Source organism: Mycosarcoma maydis, chromosome 1, assembly GCF_000328475.2.
Source record: "Mycosarcoma maydis chromosome 1, whole genome shotgun sequence".
NCBI lineage: Eukaryota > Fungi > Basidiomycota > Ustilaginomycetes > Ustilaginales > Mycosarcoma > Mycosarcoma maydis.
In genome coordinates, this window is record NC_026478.1 from 594020 (window position 1) to 609229 (window position 15210).

At 54.2% G+C, this 15210-nt stretch overlaps 5 protein-coding genes across 5 annotated transcripts; 2 read left to right on the top strand and 3 right to left on the bottom strand.

Moving 5' to 3' along the window:
• Window positions 1-130: 130 nt before the first annotated feature.
• UMAG_00227 (putative P-type ATPase, Cu(2+)-transporting ATPase) lies at window positions 131-3301 on the bottom strand (the record flags this gene model as incomplete). The annotated part of the gene is made up of 1 exon (XM_011387858.1): window positions 131-3301. The coding sequence occupies one exon, from the start codon at window positions 3299-3301 to the stop codon at window positions 131-133; it is 3171 nt and encodes a 1056-aa protein (XP_011386160.1).
• A 3026-nt stretch (window positions 3302-6327) lies between these two features.
• UMAG_00229 (uncharacterized protein) lies at window positions 6328-7272 on the top strand (the record flags this gene model as incomplete). The annotated part of the gene is made up of 1 exon (XM_011387859.1): window positions 6328-7272. The coding sequence occupies one exon, from the start codon at window positions 6328-6330 to the stop codon at window positions 7270-7272; it is 945 nt and encodes a 314-aa protein (XP_011386161.1).
• A 2508-nt stretch (window positions 7273-9780) lies between these two features.
• On the top strand, window positions 9781-10932 carry UMAG_00230 (uncharacterized protein; the record flags this gene model as incomplete). Its single annotated transcript, XM_011387860.1, has 1 exon — window positions 9781-10932. One exon carries the CDS (start codon window positions 9781-9783, stop codon window positions 10930-10932), a length of 1152 nt encoding a protein of 383 aa, XP_011386162.1.
• Window positions 10933-11144: 212 nt separating this feature from the next.
• UMAG_11424 (uncharacterized protein) lies at window positions 11145-12788 on the bottom strand (the record flags this gene model as incomplete). Its single annotated transcript, XM_011388450.1, has 1 exon — window positions 11145-12788. The coding sequence occupies one exon, from the start codon at window positions 12786-12788 to the stop codon at window positions 11145-11147; it is 1644 nt and encodes a 547-aa protein (XP_011386752.1).
• Window positions 12789-13270: 482 nt separating this feature from the next.
• Window positions 13271-14437, bottom strand: UMAG_11425 (uncharacterized protein; the record flags this gene model as incomplete). Its single annotated transcript, XM_011388451.1, has 1 exon — window positions 13271-14437. One exon carries the CDS (start codon window positions 14435-14437, stop codon window positions 13271-13273), a length of 1167 nt encoding a protein of 388 aa, XP_011386753.1.
• Between the last annotated feature and the right edge of the window lie 773 nt (window positions 14438-15210).

The following is a 15210-nucleotide window of genomic DNA, read 5'->3' on the forward strand; positions in this document are numbered from 1 at the left end:
CACAAGCGCGCCTGTTTTTCGCATACGCACGCCTCACACAAGACGGCTGTTCTTGATTGACACCCTTCTGCAATACAAGAAGAAAACGGTGGGTGAACAGAAAAATCCAGGCTGAACACAATCACGAATGCTAAACATCGTCGGAAGCCACCTGCTGATAACCCTCGGTCTGAGCGGGTCTCCTCGACGACCCTCTCCCCAAGCTGAGACGAGACTTGGACAGAATCGACTCGAACTTGCCCAACACCTGATAGCCCACATCTTTTAGATTTGCCACGACTCGATCAAGCGCTCCTGCATCGGAACGAGCGAGCATCTCTTGCAACTGGATCGAATCTGGCGTCTCGACTTCTGTAGGCAGAGTGAGTTCGGCTGGACGCTTGTACCATTTCAACGTCAACGAGCTGGCCACAACACTGACGCTGGAAAATGCCATGGCTGCTCCTGCCATCATCGGATGCAAGCTCAACCCCCAGGGCAGGAAGATGCCCATCGCAAGAGGAATTCCGATCATGTTGTAGACGGTAGCCCAGATAAAGTTGAGCTTGATTTGTCGGAAGATGCGGCGCGATAGGTGGATCGATGCGGCTACGTCGAGCAAGCTGGATCGCATGAGTACGATCGAGGCTGCTTCGATCGCCACGTCTGATCCCGTGCCTAGTGCAATCCCGAGATCAGCAGATGCCAGCGCAGGAGAATCATTGATACCGTCACCGACCATAGCGATCCCGCCAGATTTGGATCGACCGTTGGCTCGGAAGGGCGAGAACGTTTCACCACTTTCAAGATCCGCAACTCTCGATTCTCTTCGAAGCTGCAAGATGATCTCCTGCTTGTCGATCGGGCTCATCTCGGCATAGACGTCATTCTGCTCGTCCATACCTAGCTCGCGGGCCAGAGCACGTGCTGTAGCATATGCATCGCCGGTCACCATGCTGCACTGGATGCCCATGCGCCGAAGTGCGCCAAGCGTCTGCTTGGCCTCTGGTTTCAACCTGTCACTTAAGCTAAGAACGGCCGCAAGGGTGCCATCGACGCTTGCTAGCACCGCTGTTCGCCCCTGTGACTGTTGCTGGGAAAGCACCTCGGTTGCTTGGCTCCCGAATTCGGTGTGGTCGAGAGCGTGCTTTTCATCCGACAAGATGAATTCGGGAGTTCCGATTCGCACCTCGTGCAACGTCATGGTCTCCTCCAGCTGTACCCGACAGACAACGCCTTTACCCGTGAAACTTTGGAACGCTTCGATGCTGGTACCTGACATCACGATGTCTGCTTGCTCGTCGACAGCTGTGATGCCGGTCTCGAGTTGACTTGCCGCCCACGAGGCGATGGCGCGTGCAAGCGGATGCTCGGAACGCGTTTCAGCAGCACCGATGATGCGAATCACTTGACGACGCGAAAGACCGCCAACGGCGATGTTGTCGAGACCACCTTCCTCTCCATTGGGCCATATCACCTGGCTTAAGGTGAGCTTTCCAACCGTAAGCGTGCCTGTCTTGTCAAAGAGCATGCGACGGATGGTGGTTGAAGCTTCGAGCGGTCCTCCGCCTTTGATAAGAATGCCGTTCTGCGCCCCCACGCCAGTACCGACCATGACTGCTGTCGGTGTCGAGAGACCCAACGCGCACGGACATGCAACAACGATGACGCTGATGCAGAGCTTGAGACAGACCATGAACTTGGTCACGCCTTGCTGGTTGAAGATGGATGGGAGCATGTGGCCCGAAAGCAGATGTGCAATCACCATCCATGCAACAAACGTGAGTGCTCCAAGGCCCACCACTGTCGGTACAAAGTAGCCTGCGACTCGATCCGCAAATGCTTGGATGGGTGCTTTGGATGTCTGCGCCTCGTCAACGAGCTTGACGATCTGAGCCAGACTCGTATCTTTTCCGGCGCGCTGGACTAAAAAGTCAAAGGTTCCTGTGCCGTTGACCGTACCACCAATGACGCTGCTGCCTCTCAGCTTGTGGATAGGAACAGCTTCGCCAGTGACCATAGACTCGTCCACAGTCGACTCGCCACGCACAATGACACCGTCGGCGACAATCCTCTCTCCTGGCACCACTTTGACGTAGTCGCCACGTTGGACAAGTTCCGATGCCACCTTCTTCTCAATCTTGCCCTCGGCGCCATCTGTATAGATGGTAGCCGAGGTAGGCGTGAGGCCGATGAGGCGTGAGAGAGCCTCGCTTGTTTTTCCTTTGGCTGTGTTTTCCAGAAATCGGCCGAACGAGACGAAGGTGAAGAGCATCGTGGTCGTGTCGAAGAATGTGGCCGGTTTTGTGCACTGGCCTGGTACCATCATGTCGATCATACCCGAACTACGCGCGACGATTGAGGCCGCCTCCTTGGTCGCAGTTGCAAGTTCATCAACACAGAACAGTCTTGCGATCATGGAAAAGACGCTGAACGTCCACGAAGCGGTAGTACCGATGACGATGAGGACGTCCATGGTTGCGCTGCCATGCTTGATTGCTTTCCATGAAGTGCGGTAGAAGCGCAGGCCGATGCCAAATTGTACGGGAATCGTGAGTGCCAAGCATATGAGGTCTTGGAGATAGAAGCCCGAAATCGGCTGCCACCATAGGATGGCGTGTGTGACTGAAAATTTGGGCAGCACCATGGAAAGGAAAAAGACAGGCAGGCCCATCGAAAGCGAGAAGAGGAAAGCCGAGCGCCATTCTGCAATCTCCTTGATCCTTCCGAGCGATGCCAGCTGTGTTGAGTTGCGATCGTCACTTACGACCGCATCGAAGCCGAGGTCTTCGATGTGTTCGATCAGATCACGAATACCAAGTTTACTAGGGTCGTAGACGATCGCCGCTTTCTCGGTTGACAGTGATACCGATATTGACCTTATCCCGTCGATTTTGGCTGTTTCGCGTTCGATGGTGGAAGAGCAAGACGCACATGTCATACCGTAGACACTGAGTTGTACCGTATCAAGCCGCGGTACGGGGTCGGAGGAAGCCTCCTTGGAAGCGAAACCGGCATCTGGTCGCTCTGTGCGGAGGACCTCGAGGAAGGTCGCATCGAAGCCGGTGTCCTCGATCTCCTCAGCCACCTTGTCGAGCGACCATATGGAATCGTCAAAGGTGATAGTTGCTTTCTCGGCCAACAGAGCGACAGAGATGGACTCGATGCCCGGCTGCGAACGTATCATTCTTTCAATGGTTTCGACGCACGCACCGCATGTCATTCCTCCGATCTGAAATGTCGCTGTTACTTTTGCACCCATGGGTGGCGAAGTTGAGCCGGAAGCCTGAGGTTCCTCGAGGAGTGGGGCTGTTGGCGACATTTTTTTTGATGAAAGTACAGGTCGTGAATGCGAAGCTTGCGAGAAGTGGTGGCGGCAACTAGAATGCGCAGCTGAGCTGAGCGCCTGTAATGTGATTTCAAAGGGAGCGAGATCAGAAGCGGTATTGCGACGGGAACAGGGCGAATTCCATTCCGAAGTCGGTCTCGATGGAATGCTGTTACTATGCTGCTGTAGGAGCTGTCAGCGCCTTTCCGTCGGCTGATCCGAGTGTCGCTCGATCACGTCGGTCGAGCGGTCCGGACGTGCTACCTGTATTTCGAAGAACACCAGCGCCGTTCTGTTGGGCCGAGACTATATGCTGTATGCTCGCTTGAGATGCTGATGATGTGAATGCAACCGAGGAGCAGTATTGTAACACTCGGGACGGTGCAGGTTGAAAGTGAGATTCTCGTGACTTGGTCTCTACCTCGAATGATGCCGGTGCTCGCACATACTGTATCTGATAGTAAACTTTAGTCACTGTGAGTGTCTCTGATATGTATATTTACTCGGCTCTAATCTCCGAGAAAGCCCTTCTTGACCAAGTCACGAGTTCGAAGAAACCTTGCCGAAAATACCGCCAATCGTGAATCACGAATGCAGCCACAAGCACACGGCCACAGGCACACGCCAGCTGATGGTCTCTGTTAGGCTCCGGAACACGAATCGTGAATGTGGTGTGAAAATACACGCATACGACGCGACAAGCCACGAGCCACGCATAGGAGATATATATTTAAAATCGAAATGTTGTTACTCCCAACGACGTAACACCTCAAACTCTCCCACATACCACAACATCTGTGATTCACCAAATCGTTAGTGACATGAATCTTCGGCGAGCTAATTCGAGAAGATTAGTGCGGGTCACGATCAAATTGTTTGGTGCGGTTGTAGAGAGCATCTCCGCTTGTGGAGGCGGGAAGTTTCGCCCAGGCGTGGGAAATTTTTGTCTCGGCGTCCTGAACATAACAAAATTTGAAGGTCGTCTGTTTCTCATCTCAGATCACCAGAGTCACACGTGTAGGAAGCCGTGCGTCGGCTTACCTCGCCTTCTGCCAAATTACAGTAAAAGCCCATGTGCGGGTCGTGGCCCAATCACAGATCTCGCCGTGTTAAGCGCACTGCTGTTCAGCTTAGCTTGGTCGGGAGACTCGTTGGCATGGGCTCCCAATCACTTGTTCTGCACCAGAATTGCCAAGCGATTTTGCACAGAGTTTAGAAAGCAGACACGCGCGGCAGAAGGTTCGCCGCTGTAACGGCACTTTAGGGTGCGAAACATACAGTTCATTTTAAAGAGCGACGTTGGAAATCTAGGAACAGCGCCCGCCCGTACCTGCGGGCCCGTCTGGCTTCGAATCTTTGTTCTGTGCTTCTTCAACGAGGGTTTGGGCAAGAATGCTATGGCATGGTCCCGGTCAAGTTACCGTCTATGGAACTATGCCGTTGCCACGTGGTTATCCGGACAACAGACAACGAATGAAAGCCAGAGAGAGGCAGACACGAAACGTTTCGTAAAGATCGAACTTGGATCAGTCTCGAACATGCAACGATCACGAATCGTGAATCTCGACAGTCACGAGGGTTCACGGTTTTGCGCGATATCTGTTATATTTCTTCTAGGTAAGAATCACTGAAGCTCCACCTTGACTGCCGACTGCTCGCAACGGATATCGATCTCGTGCGAACAACAAAATCCGAAGAAAAATTCTCAAAGAGATCCTCCACATTCCATGTTGCGTGCTTCGTGCTTCGTGCTCGTGGCTCTCACGCCAAGACTGTTAGACTGCATGTCGCACCCTTCCCAGTCTGGGCATTGGGTTTCCGACATGACCCCGAAGCGCGACCGAATCCTGTGTCAAGACGCTTGACAACGGTTTCGTTTGCACCGAAACCAGGAAGAGCTTCAGGTAAAAGTTATGAGCAAGACGTTTCTGGCATCATCTGGTCGCCATCGGCAACATGGTAACGCGGTGCTGAAGCCAAAAGAAAGGCATGCGCTGCATGAAAACAAAGTAAACCCGACGGTTGAATTTGCCGCGTGTCTCCCTTCGATCGGAAGTCACTCAAGACGAAGCGGAAAGCATGCCGAGGAGGGTTGCAGCGTACGAAAGCAGCCGCGGCAACTCGGCCCGCAAAGCCGAGGGACAATGGGAAGATACTGTGTACATATTTGGGGTTGTGAGGCGGCAGCAGAAAAAGGTATGCATGGTGATTCTGCCGCATCTGTTGTCTAGGGTATCAATCGTGAATCAAAAGAACGGCAAAACAAGAAGAAGAAGAAGGAGAAGAAGAAAAAAAAAAGTTTAGGCAACCAATCTTGGACACGATGACGCTGCCCTGTTGCTGACCTTAGGCTAAGCGTCATAGTATTCACGAAACAATTTTTGGTCCATGCACGAGCTTGGATCAAGGTACGTCCGACCTAGCTCCGGGACTTGTTGCTTGGCCTGCGTATCCCCGGCGATCTTCCCACGGCTTTCTTATTCAATCAAGTCGTGAGTGACTCGTATCTCTTGACGCGAATTTCAGGTCGTCTCATGCCGCAGACCACTCTTATGCCGGCTTCTGTTCCAGTCTGCACTGTGTGCGGCTATTCATGCGATCTCGATACTGATCTTGCGGGTCACACACCATGTGGCTAAATTGCCAAACCCCAGTATGCGAAAAGCTACTTAAACACCTCTGCCTCGTGCTGGATGTTTGTCCAGGCATCCTCATCCTATCACCTTGGTGTTTGTATTCGCCCCAACATCCGCTTCCTGCATCTTTTCGATCTCGAGCTCTTGACCGACCTGGATTCCGCTGTCATTCACTAGCTTCGAACACGTTTGGTCTTCGTCTTTGGCCATATTGTCCCTCCTGCAGCAACTGTCATTCACCTGCTATGAATCTGCGTCTCACAAGAGTCTCTTCGCCATCAAGAAAATACAGACGACAGATCACACATAGATCAAATCTTATCATTTCGCATCAATTTCTACTTGACCTGATTTCAAACACGTCTCCATCATAAGCTCGCCAGCATGAAGCTCGAGCATGCTCGCTTCAGCGCCCTTCGCGAAAAGGGTCGCTCGCTCCGACGCAAGAGCGATCGCACACGAATCCAGGCTTCGTCTTCGTTTACGTGCGACGGCTCGTCGAGCTTGCCCGAAGCGGCGCAACACCGGGTTTCGCACGAGGACATGCCATCTTCGACCCGCACATCGAGTGTCGAGCACATTGGCCATCATTACTATCATCACGATGAGTTTTCGAGTAACAGCCCTGTCGTTCTTTCCGGCGACACGGAGCTGCACGATCCGAACTTTATACGTCACAACTGGGAGATGATTTCGGGCGGCTCCATGTTCCCAGACAATCAGCTGCATATCGGACGAGCTGCATCACCCAAGCTTACTAGTCGACGAAGCACACTCTCGTCTCGTACAAGCTCGCGTCCGTCTTCTCGATCAGGCAGTGAGGCGGGCGGTAACCATACTGCCACCTTCGGATTGGGTGTCAGCGCATTTTCAGGATTCTCGAGCTATTCGCAAGGTGGACCGATGGGGCGTGCTAGTGGTGGTCGCGCTTCGTCTTCCATGCGGGGCCTTCAGGTGGAAGGTTCGATCCTGCGTGATGAGGAGGCGATCCTCGACAGCGACGACGACAGCAGTGACGACGAACATGACGATTTGGACAGGCGCGATATGCCCTCTGCTCACTATCATCACCTTCCTACTTCGCGACGTACAAGCGCATCTTCGGGACTGGGACCACTGTCTCCGCGATCAGCGCTCTCAAGTGCTCCGGTCTCGCCGCTTCTGTCACATGCTCTCGAGCATCAGCAGTCGTCTTCATTCCATCGTCGTCGCCACTGGACCGTAGCTGAGGGCAGTCAAGTCTCGAGTGGAGCTGGTGCGCATGTCATGTCTGCGCAGCTGCCCAGAGGCGCTGCTGTGGCGACTCGAAGTTGTTCTCAGCCTGCCTAAATTGCTCGCATATGTTGCTTGTCGCGTTTCGTCCACTTTGTATCACTAGTGTAACAGTAACTATCTGTACTTCTATCAAGATTCAATATAGCCATACCATGTCGCTGTCTCCTGTTGTGCGTGCCTGCTTGTTTGTTCGAACTCGTGTCGCCACAACTGGCGGATATTCGCTCTACGACATTGCTTAGCACTTGGAGTCAGCAAAAGGGGATGCTCCTTTCGGGAAATTTGTTCTGACAAGGACGCTGTAAGACCAGTTGGGCAAATATGGCAGATGTCCAAGGGTCGAGGCTTTGTTCGATTGCCTTTTGAACCGAACTTGCTGTTCACATGCGCGCCGAGACTCGTCAGAAGCGCGAAAGGCGACATGACACGGTGGATCTGGCAGCACCGTGTGTGTTCTGTGGTTCGGCGCGAACTGGTTCGACGGGACGGCGGTGATGCAACGTGTGACGTCGTCGTACGGCCACCCAATGGCGACCAAAGGCGACCTGACCAAAGGGAAGCCTTGGCGCGTTACACTTCTGTGATTATATCAGAGCATTCACGATTCATTCGTGATTCCTGGTGGGAAATTCCCAGGATGGGTTCGAATAAAGTTGCATGCGAAAAGTGAGTTGGGCGTTGTTGGTCATTGCGAAAGCATAGGCGCTTTGTACCGTGACGTGTGATAACAAAGTGCCACCTGGCGAGTCCGAAGAGAGGTCACGAGTCTCGAGTGTCTGTGCTTAGCTTAATTACGAATCGTCGAATCCGCCGGACACTCAGTCAGAGTGACTGCCGGCTAACGAGATTTTCGGCGAAGCGACTGTCAAATCGTGAATGGTTCTCTGTGGCTGAGTATGTGTAAGAATCGTGGATGCAACGAGATACGACAGCCAAGTTAGTCGAAGTGGGCAGGCGCTTGTCGCGGCTAACGTATGCGCATACAAGGCGAGGGCAGATTGCCGTGGACGGAGAGGTTTTGAAAGGACGCTGCGGGGGGAGCGCCGAAATTCCCCACACTCAGACTCACAACCGCAGACAATTGACAGAGTGACAGGCCATGGCACTTCTGAGTGTGGACATTCTTAAATCACGATATCAATCTCGAATAACTAGCCACGAGCTATTCTTCCTGACGAGCCATCCGTTTCTGTAGTCGTGAGTTCGCACTTGACTGGCTTGCCTCTCACCTCCCGACTGCGCTTCCTGGCGTCCGACCCGCAGCAGCGAGGCTGTGGCACGCGGTCTCTCGATGCTTGAGTGAATCACAGACTTGCTGCGTCACTGTCACTAGCTCCTTCCTTAACGACACTCGCGTTGCACTCTGAGTAACTGCGCCTTGGGCAGGAGACGCGATCGGCCTCTTGCTTAGTCATAAGCTAGCGGTGATTGGATTTAAGGACTCGAATCTGGCCCTCGTTTTCGTCGGTGTGCGCACTTGAAGCGTGGTCCCGGTCCAACCAAAGCACGAAACTGTCAACCGTTTCTTGGCTGCTGCTCAGCTGTTGCTTGCTGGATTGCGGACTCGCCCGAATCTCTGTCCACTTTCGGAGACGCATCCGACGGCGTTCCCGGCTTGCGTTGGATTGTAACGCATCACATTGCCTGCATCCATCTATCGAGCACAGATCCAGTGCTTGCCCTTGACGCTGCGGCAGGCTGATTGTGCGGCTGGGCGATCAAGCCTAAACGGCTTCGATCCATCGAGACAATCGCAAAGCATGCCAGAAGGTGCAGTCAGTCACTTGAAGTGCATCGCTGTCTTCCACTCACCCGCTGAGCGCGTCTCTCGCACCTCTTCGGCTCCTCACTGCCGCTGCCTATGTCAAGCCGCTTTTGCTTGGTGGCGCACAAGTTTGATGCTCGGTTGCAGACACAGTCACCCATGTAACGCTGTCCCGTCCCTCGGGTTTCCAAAAAGATGCTCTGGCAGCTCACCCTTTTCGACAAGCGCGCTGTCACCTCCGCCTAGCTCCTTCGCTTATTCAGGCGTGTTTCAGGCTGGTACCGAGAGACTTACTTCTGCCCATTTCGCCGACCACCTACATTTGAGCTTCGGCTTCTCAGCGTCATTCACAGCTGCAGCACCTTTCGCTGCGCGGCAACCCCACAATTGTGAATGTCGTCAAAACGTAAAGTTGAAAGTTACAAACGAACCAAAGCGCTTCATTCGTGTACGCAGCTGATCAACCTCCTTCTCGGCGCTGATATGGTAGCTAGCAGCCGCTCAAGCCACGTCTGCATTGTGCCTGTACAGCGCGCCATTTTGACGCTTCGCAACAGAATAGGCTCAAAAACGTCCGAGCAGTAGCGTCGCCACGCAGCGACCGAACGAATTCGTTGCGTCAATGGCATCCGGCTGTCCGTCAAGATAAAAGGTGATACCGGCCTTGAAGCATCTCCCCTTTGTCGTCCATGTCGCCTTGATCTCCAATCAGAGAAAACCTCTTGCCTTCTTATGGCTCGAACAGCCCACCTGGCTCTCTCAAACACCATTTTTCCAACCGGCTCTCGCTTTCAAAGATGATGTTGCCCAGCTTCTCACCTCCCGGTTTCGGTCGACGCAGACGGGCGACCTCTGAGAGCACAAACGATTCTAGCCACTCCTCCAGAAGTCGCAAACCCTCTCGGGTCATTTCTCAGATGGACGACTGGAGCGATGGATTCACAGGCCTCGTAGACCTTGACCGTCGCATGCGCAAGCTCGCCATGTCCGATCAAGATGTTTCTTCCTTTGGTCTTAGCGACGGTCTCTGCAACAACGAAGCTTACTCGCTCACTACCTTGTCTTTGACAGAGCGGGTACAATCGCGGAGACACAGTACGTCTGAGTCGCGACCCAACAGCTCGCCGAGGTCATCGCTGGCGATAGGACAGAGCAATCCGTCGATTGGGCCTTCGTATAGTTCGACCATGGCAACCTCGCGCTTTTCGCAAGACTCGCGTCGTGCCTCGTTGTCGCTACTCTCCAAGCGCAGGTCCATCGCAGGCAACACGATTGATTCTTTCGAAAGTGTCCATAGCGCGTTGCGGCTGGCACCTCTGCCCACGTCGGCATCTGTCTTGAGCAACAGTCGGCTGACGAATGCGAGCGCGTTTTTCAAGTCGACACGATCGACGAGTACTTTATCGGCGTCATCATGGACGGGCGAGGAAGATGAGCTCTCGCACCCAGCGCTTGTGGGCTCGATGGCGTCGAGACAGCAGCAGGAGGCGCTCTCACCCGGCACAGCAGCCGCTGCTACATGGATGGATCCTTCGGCGCCCAGCTATTTCGCCGCGTGCATCGGGGGCAGTCGTGGAGATTACAAACACAAGTCACGGTCTCTATACAAGAAACTCGCTCGTGCGCCTCTGCCACGACTTGTGTCGGGTGAAGTGGTCTCTTCTCCTGTCGCTGAATCGGCCGAGCCACGGCGGGCGGATGCGCTGTATGGCATGCAAATGGGTGAATTGGATACATGGCAGTCAATCAATTCTCATCTCACGCCTGATCGCACTAGCGATGACGTGCGACACGCAGGCATGCGCTCGTCAGCGGCTTCACATACGGTCACGCACACGTTGAGGCGCTCGGCTCAGTCACTAGCCCTGAACCTGCGCTTCAAGTTGATCCGTGCCAGACGATCCGCCTTGTCCACGAGGAGCTCGGACGTGAGGTCGCATTCGACTTGATCCACTTGGGCTTCTCAACGTTGACGCGCAGTCAGTCAGGATGATTTTTAGCATTCCAACGTCCAGTCACGAGCTGAACTTTGTTAGCAGCACAGTCGCTACAGGTATCGTCGCAATTACGCATTTCGTTTTTCATAGTTGTAGTTGAGGAGCTTAGTTTGCAAGTTATGCGCTCGCACTGAGCATGCACGCTCCGAGTTGGTGTTGACATGTCAGTAACCGAGGGCGGAGCGTCTGAGGAGTTTCGTATTGGCCCTTTGCTCGTTTCGAAAGGGGGCGACTTGGGACCAGCCCTCATGGGATAAGTGGGGGGGTAGGTGTTGTTGTTGGTTGGAGTGTTGGTCTTGTGTGGAGGGGGGGTGTTGAAGGTGGGGCGGGAGGAGGCCGAGCAGGGCGTTCTGGTAGGCAGTGTCGGAGGGGTAGCCTAGATCGGAAGAGTGGTTGGTGTGGGTGGAATGTGGGAGCGTGGTGGACCATTTGGTGGGATCCGTGGTGGGGATCGAGGGGTCGAGTCGAGGGAGTGCTGTTGAACCAGGAGCCGGAAGGATGGCGCCAGACCAAGCCGCAGCTACGATGCGCGACTGAACGTGTGTGAAAGGCATGGGTACGATCCGAATCGGCGCGCCCAACACGCAGATGGATGCATCGACGGCGTAAAACAGACTCCAATCATCAAGCCATGTCAAGAAAGGCGCTGTACGGTGCGCTGGTGTCGAGGCTGGTGCCGCGCTTGCGGCCTGATGCGCAGGAGGTGGGATGAGCGGACATCGGTCGAATGGCGATACACACTGATCGAGATAGGGAAACTCATAGACGTACCCGGTAGCGAAGACGATGACGTCGATGTTGTCTATCGTCTGTCCACCGTGGAAGACGACGGTGGAGTGCGAGATGCTGTCGATACGAGGGACTACGGTGATGCGTTTTGCCCACGCGGGCGCGTCGTTGGAGCGCGGATCGAAGTCCAACGGCGGAGACTTGTCGATGTCTTGGTACGAATGCAGAATGTTGGCGCGCGATGCGTGCGCGTGGTTGCAAGCGTCAATGTACGCTTTCGTAGCAGCTTGACCTTCGGGAAGTGTACGCACGATGTAGCCGCTCAGTTCACGAACAATGTCGGAGCCAGAACTCGAATTGCCCACGACCAAGACCGTCTTTCCCTGCCACGCCAGTGGCGATCTATACCATGCGCTGTGAATCACCTCGCCCGTGAAGCTTTGCAGACCAGCGATGGTCGGGATCCAAGGAGTGTTGCACCTGCCACTGGCGATCACTACGTGGTCAAAGACATCCTCGCTTTTCTCGCCACTGTCAACGTGTGTCGAGGCAACATGCCACTTGCTTCCCGAGCCGATCCTCTGCTGCGCCTGGAATGCATCGTGAGACGTACGTCGAACCGAGCAGACAGCCGTAGCGAGTCGCACATCAACATGCTTTGCATGTGGCTGTTGCAAGAGTTGGCTAGCGAATCGCTCGATGTACTCGTGCACTGTGCTGCGATCCGGGAACATGGGTGTGCCGCAAGCGAACGGATGTGACCGATATGCCATTACGTCGCACGGCAGATTGGTGCGCAATCCGTCATACATGGCGCCTGGCGGACGAAACGTTCCGTCATCAGAGCCATCCTTCCTGTCGCCGGACCAGAGCGCAAACGCGCGACCGTACGAGTCGTACCTTATCACGCACGCGCCCGGTTGCGCATCGTATACCCACACCCCGCCAAATCCAGCACGTCGTTCATACAGCGTAACGTCAAAGTCCGCAATCTCGACCAATTGCGACAGACACGATAGCCCCGCCGGCCCGCCACCAATGATCGCCACCCGCCGTCTTGCGCCTGCATCGCTAGTCATGTTTCGTACTGTCGCATATACTCTACGCAACATACGCACTCGCACCAAACGCCCATGCAAAGACAATCACTTGCATCCAAGATCAACCTAGTCCGCAACAACTCCACGCTTTACCTCGATAGTGCACGTCGTGGTGGATTGGTCTGTCACAGTCGTCCTACGTTCACCGTCCCAAAAGCAAAATCTTGTCGCCCAACGCAACCCTCAGAAAGCAGGGTCCAATCACCAAAATCACAAAGCGTGAATCGTGGATCGTGAATCACGAATATTGGCCGATCTGGACGCCAAAATCGTGAATCGCGACCCAATCACGAAATTACGAATCGTCAACAGGCGACGATGGACAAGATGATTTGCACACAAACATATACACACATACACAGCGTGTAGAAAAGCTTGGAGCTTGCAACGGTGGCATTGTCGCACGATCACCACATCAACACAGGTGAGTGAACGTTGCACATACGTGGCGGGTAAGCGGCTTAGTTGAAAACGACAGTCTTGGCGCCGTTCAAAAGCACCCTCCTCTCGGCTGTCCACTTGACGGCTCTGGCGAGGACGCGTGCCTCGACATCCGAGCCCGCCTGGACGAGGTCGGCGGGCGTCATGGCGTGATCGACCCTCTCGACAGCCTGTTCGATAATGGGTCCTTCATCCAGGTCCGCGGTCACAAAATGCGCTGTGGCACCGATCAACTTGACGCCTCTCTCAAACGCCTGGTGGTATGGCTTTGCGCCTTTGAAGCTCGGCAAGAAGGAATGGTGGATGTTGATGATCCTGCCACTGAACAGACTGCACAGTTGCGGAGAGAGGATCTGCATGTAACGCGCGAGGACGATCATGTCAATGTCGTACTGTTTGGCGAGCTTGACCATCTCGGCTTCCTGCCATTCCTTTGTTTTGCCCTGAGCGACATCGATGGGGAGGTGGTAGAAGGGGATCCCGTTAGCCTTGGCGAGCGGCTCGTAATCTGGGTGGTTCGAGATGATAAGCGGCACGGTGATGGGCAGAGTCTTGTTGGAAAGACGGAAGAGAAGATCGTTGAGACAGTGACCGATCTTGGAGACCATGATCAGCGTGCGTGGTTTTTCCTCTGCGCCAAAGATCTTGACGGAAACGTCGGCCTGTTTGGCGAACTCGTCGTCGAATTCCGCCTTGACTCTGGCAAGAAAAGCATTTCGCTGCTGAGCGTAATTTGGAGCACTTGGGTCTGGGTGCGAGCCGTGTTCGGGTTCGGGCTCAGAGGCGTGAACGCGCATGAAGAACGTGCCTGTGGTGGGGTCGCCGAACTGCGCCGAGTCCATGATGTTCATGTTACGACGTGCCAAGAAGCCCGAGATCCTATGCACGATGCCTGGGCCGTCGGGACCGGAGAGCGTAAGGATGATCGACGGAGGCGGCAGCGCCGAAGCGGGCTGCTTGGGTCGAACTTTGGAGGGCAGCATCGAGTGGTGAGACGCCGCGTCCACGCCAGATGTACGAGTCGACATGTTTTCGAGATCGGCGAGCGAACGGAGTGTTCGCGTTGTGATGGAAGAGTTGATCGTAGTGCCGAGAGCTGAAAAGCCAGTCGTGGACGGACGAAGCTGAGTACGTGCGGTAGATGCAAGAGCCGAAGAAGCGAGCTTCGATCCGACGAGAGTGAACATGGAATGCGGCCTCGCCAGTAGATGGACCGTCGATGATGATGATCGTAGCAGAGGCACAGATGGCAGACCGAGAGAAGAAGCCACTCGTGAATCGTGAATCGTGAATGCCACTTTGTTCTCTCAGTCGGAAATTTACCACGTCGTGGCTCTTTACGCTTGATTTTTTTGGTTTTGTTTTCTGCTGCACACACTCACAACTTTTGACAGGCTCGCCTAAAAGCCGACAGCCAAGCTGTTTCATGATTCGTGATTAGATCTGATATGTATTCGTGATTCATTCGTGATTCATTCATGATTGACAAATATATATCTCAGTTATGTGCCAGTTCCACGTTGACCACGTTGCACGTTGGACGCCTTTTCTTCTATTGTCTCGTGATCCAACCAACTGATGTCAATTCAAGCCAAGGCTGCACTGGGCCGATGAAGATCTTGAGCATTCGCAGCCGCCCAGAGCTGCGCTGAGCTGTGCTGAGCTGTGCTGAGCTTGTCGTCGCAAATTCGCACCTCGCGCGAGTCACGCTCGACAAAACGGCGTGCGAATCACAATCACGAATCGTGAGGTGCCGGTCTATTCACGATTTGGCCACATCCAATCACGAATCTCCACGCACCAAGCAGACGCTCCGATGGGCGCTCCGATGCCATTCGTGATTCGTGATTCGTGATTCGTGATTCGTGATTCGTGATTCGTGATTCGTGATTCGTGATTCGTGAGTTTGCTGTGATTGCTGTGATTGTTTCGAGCGGCCTCTCTACCTTTCGGCCATAAC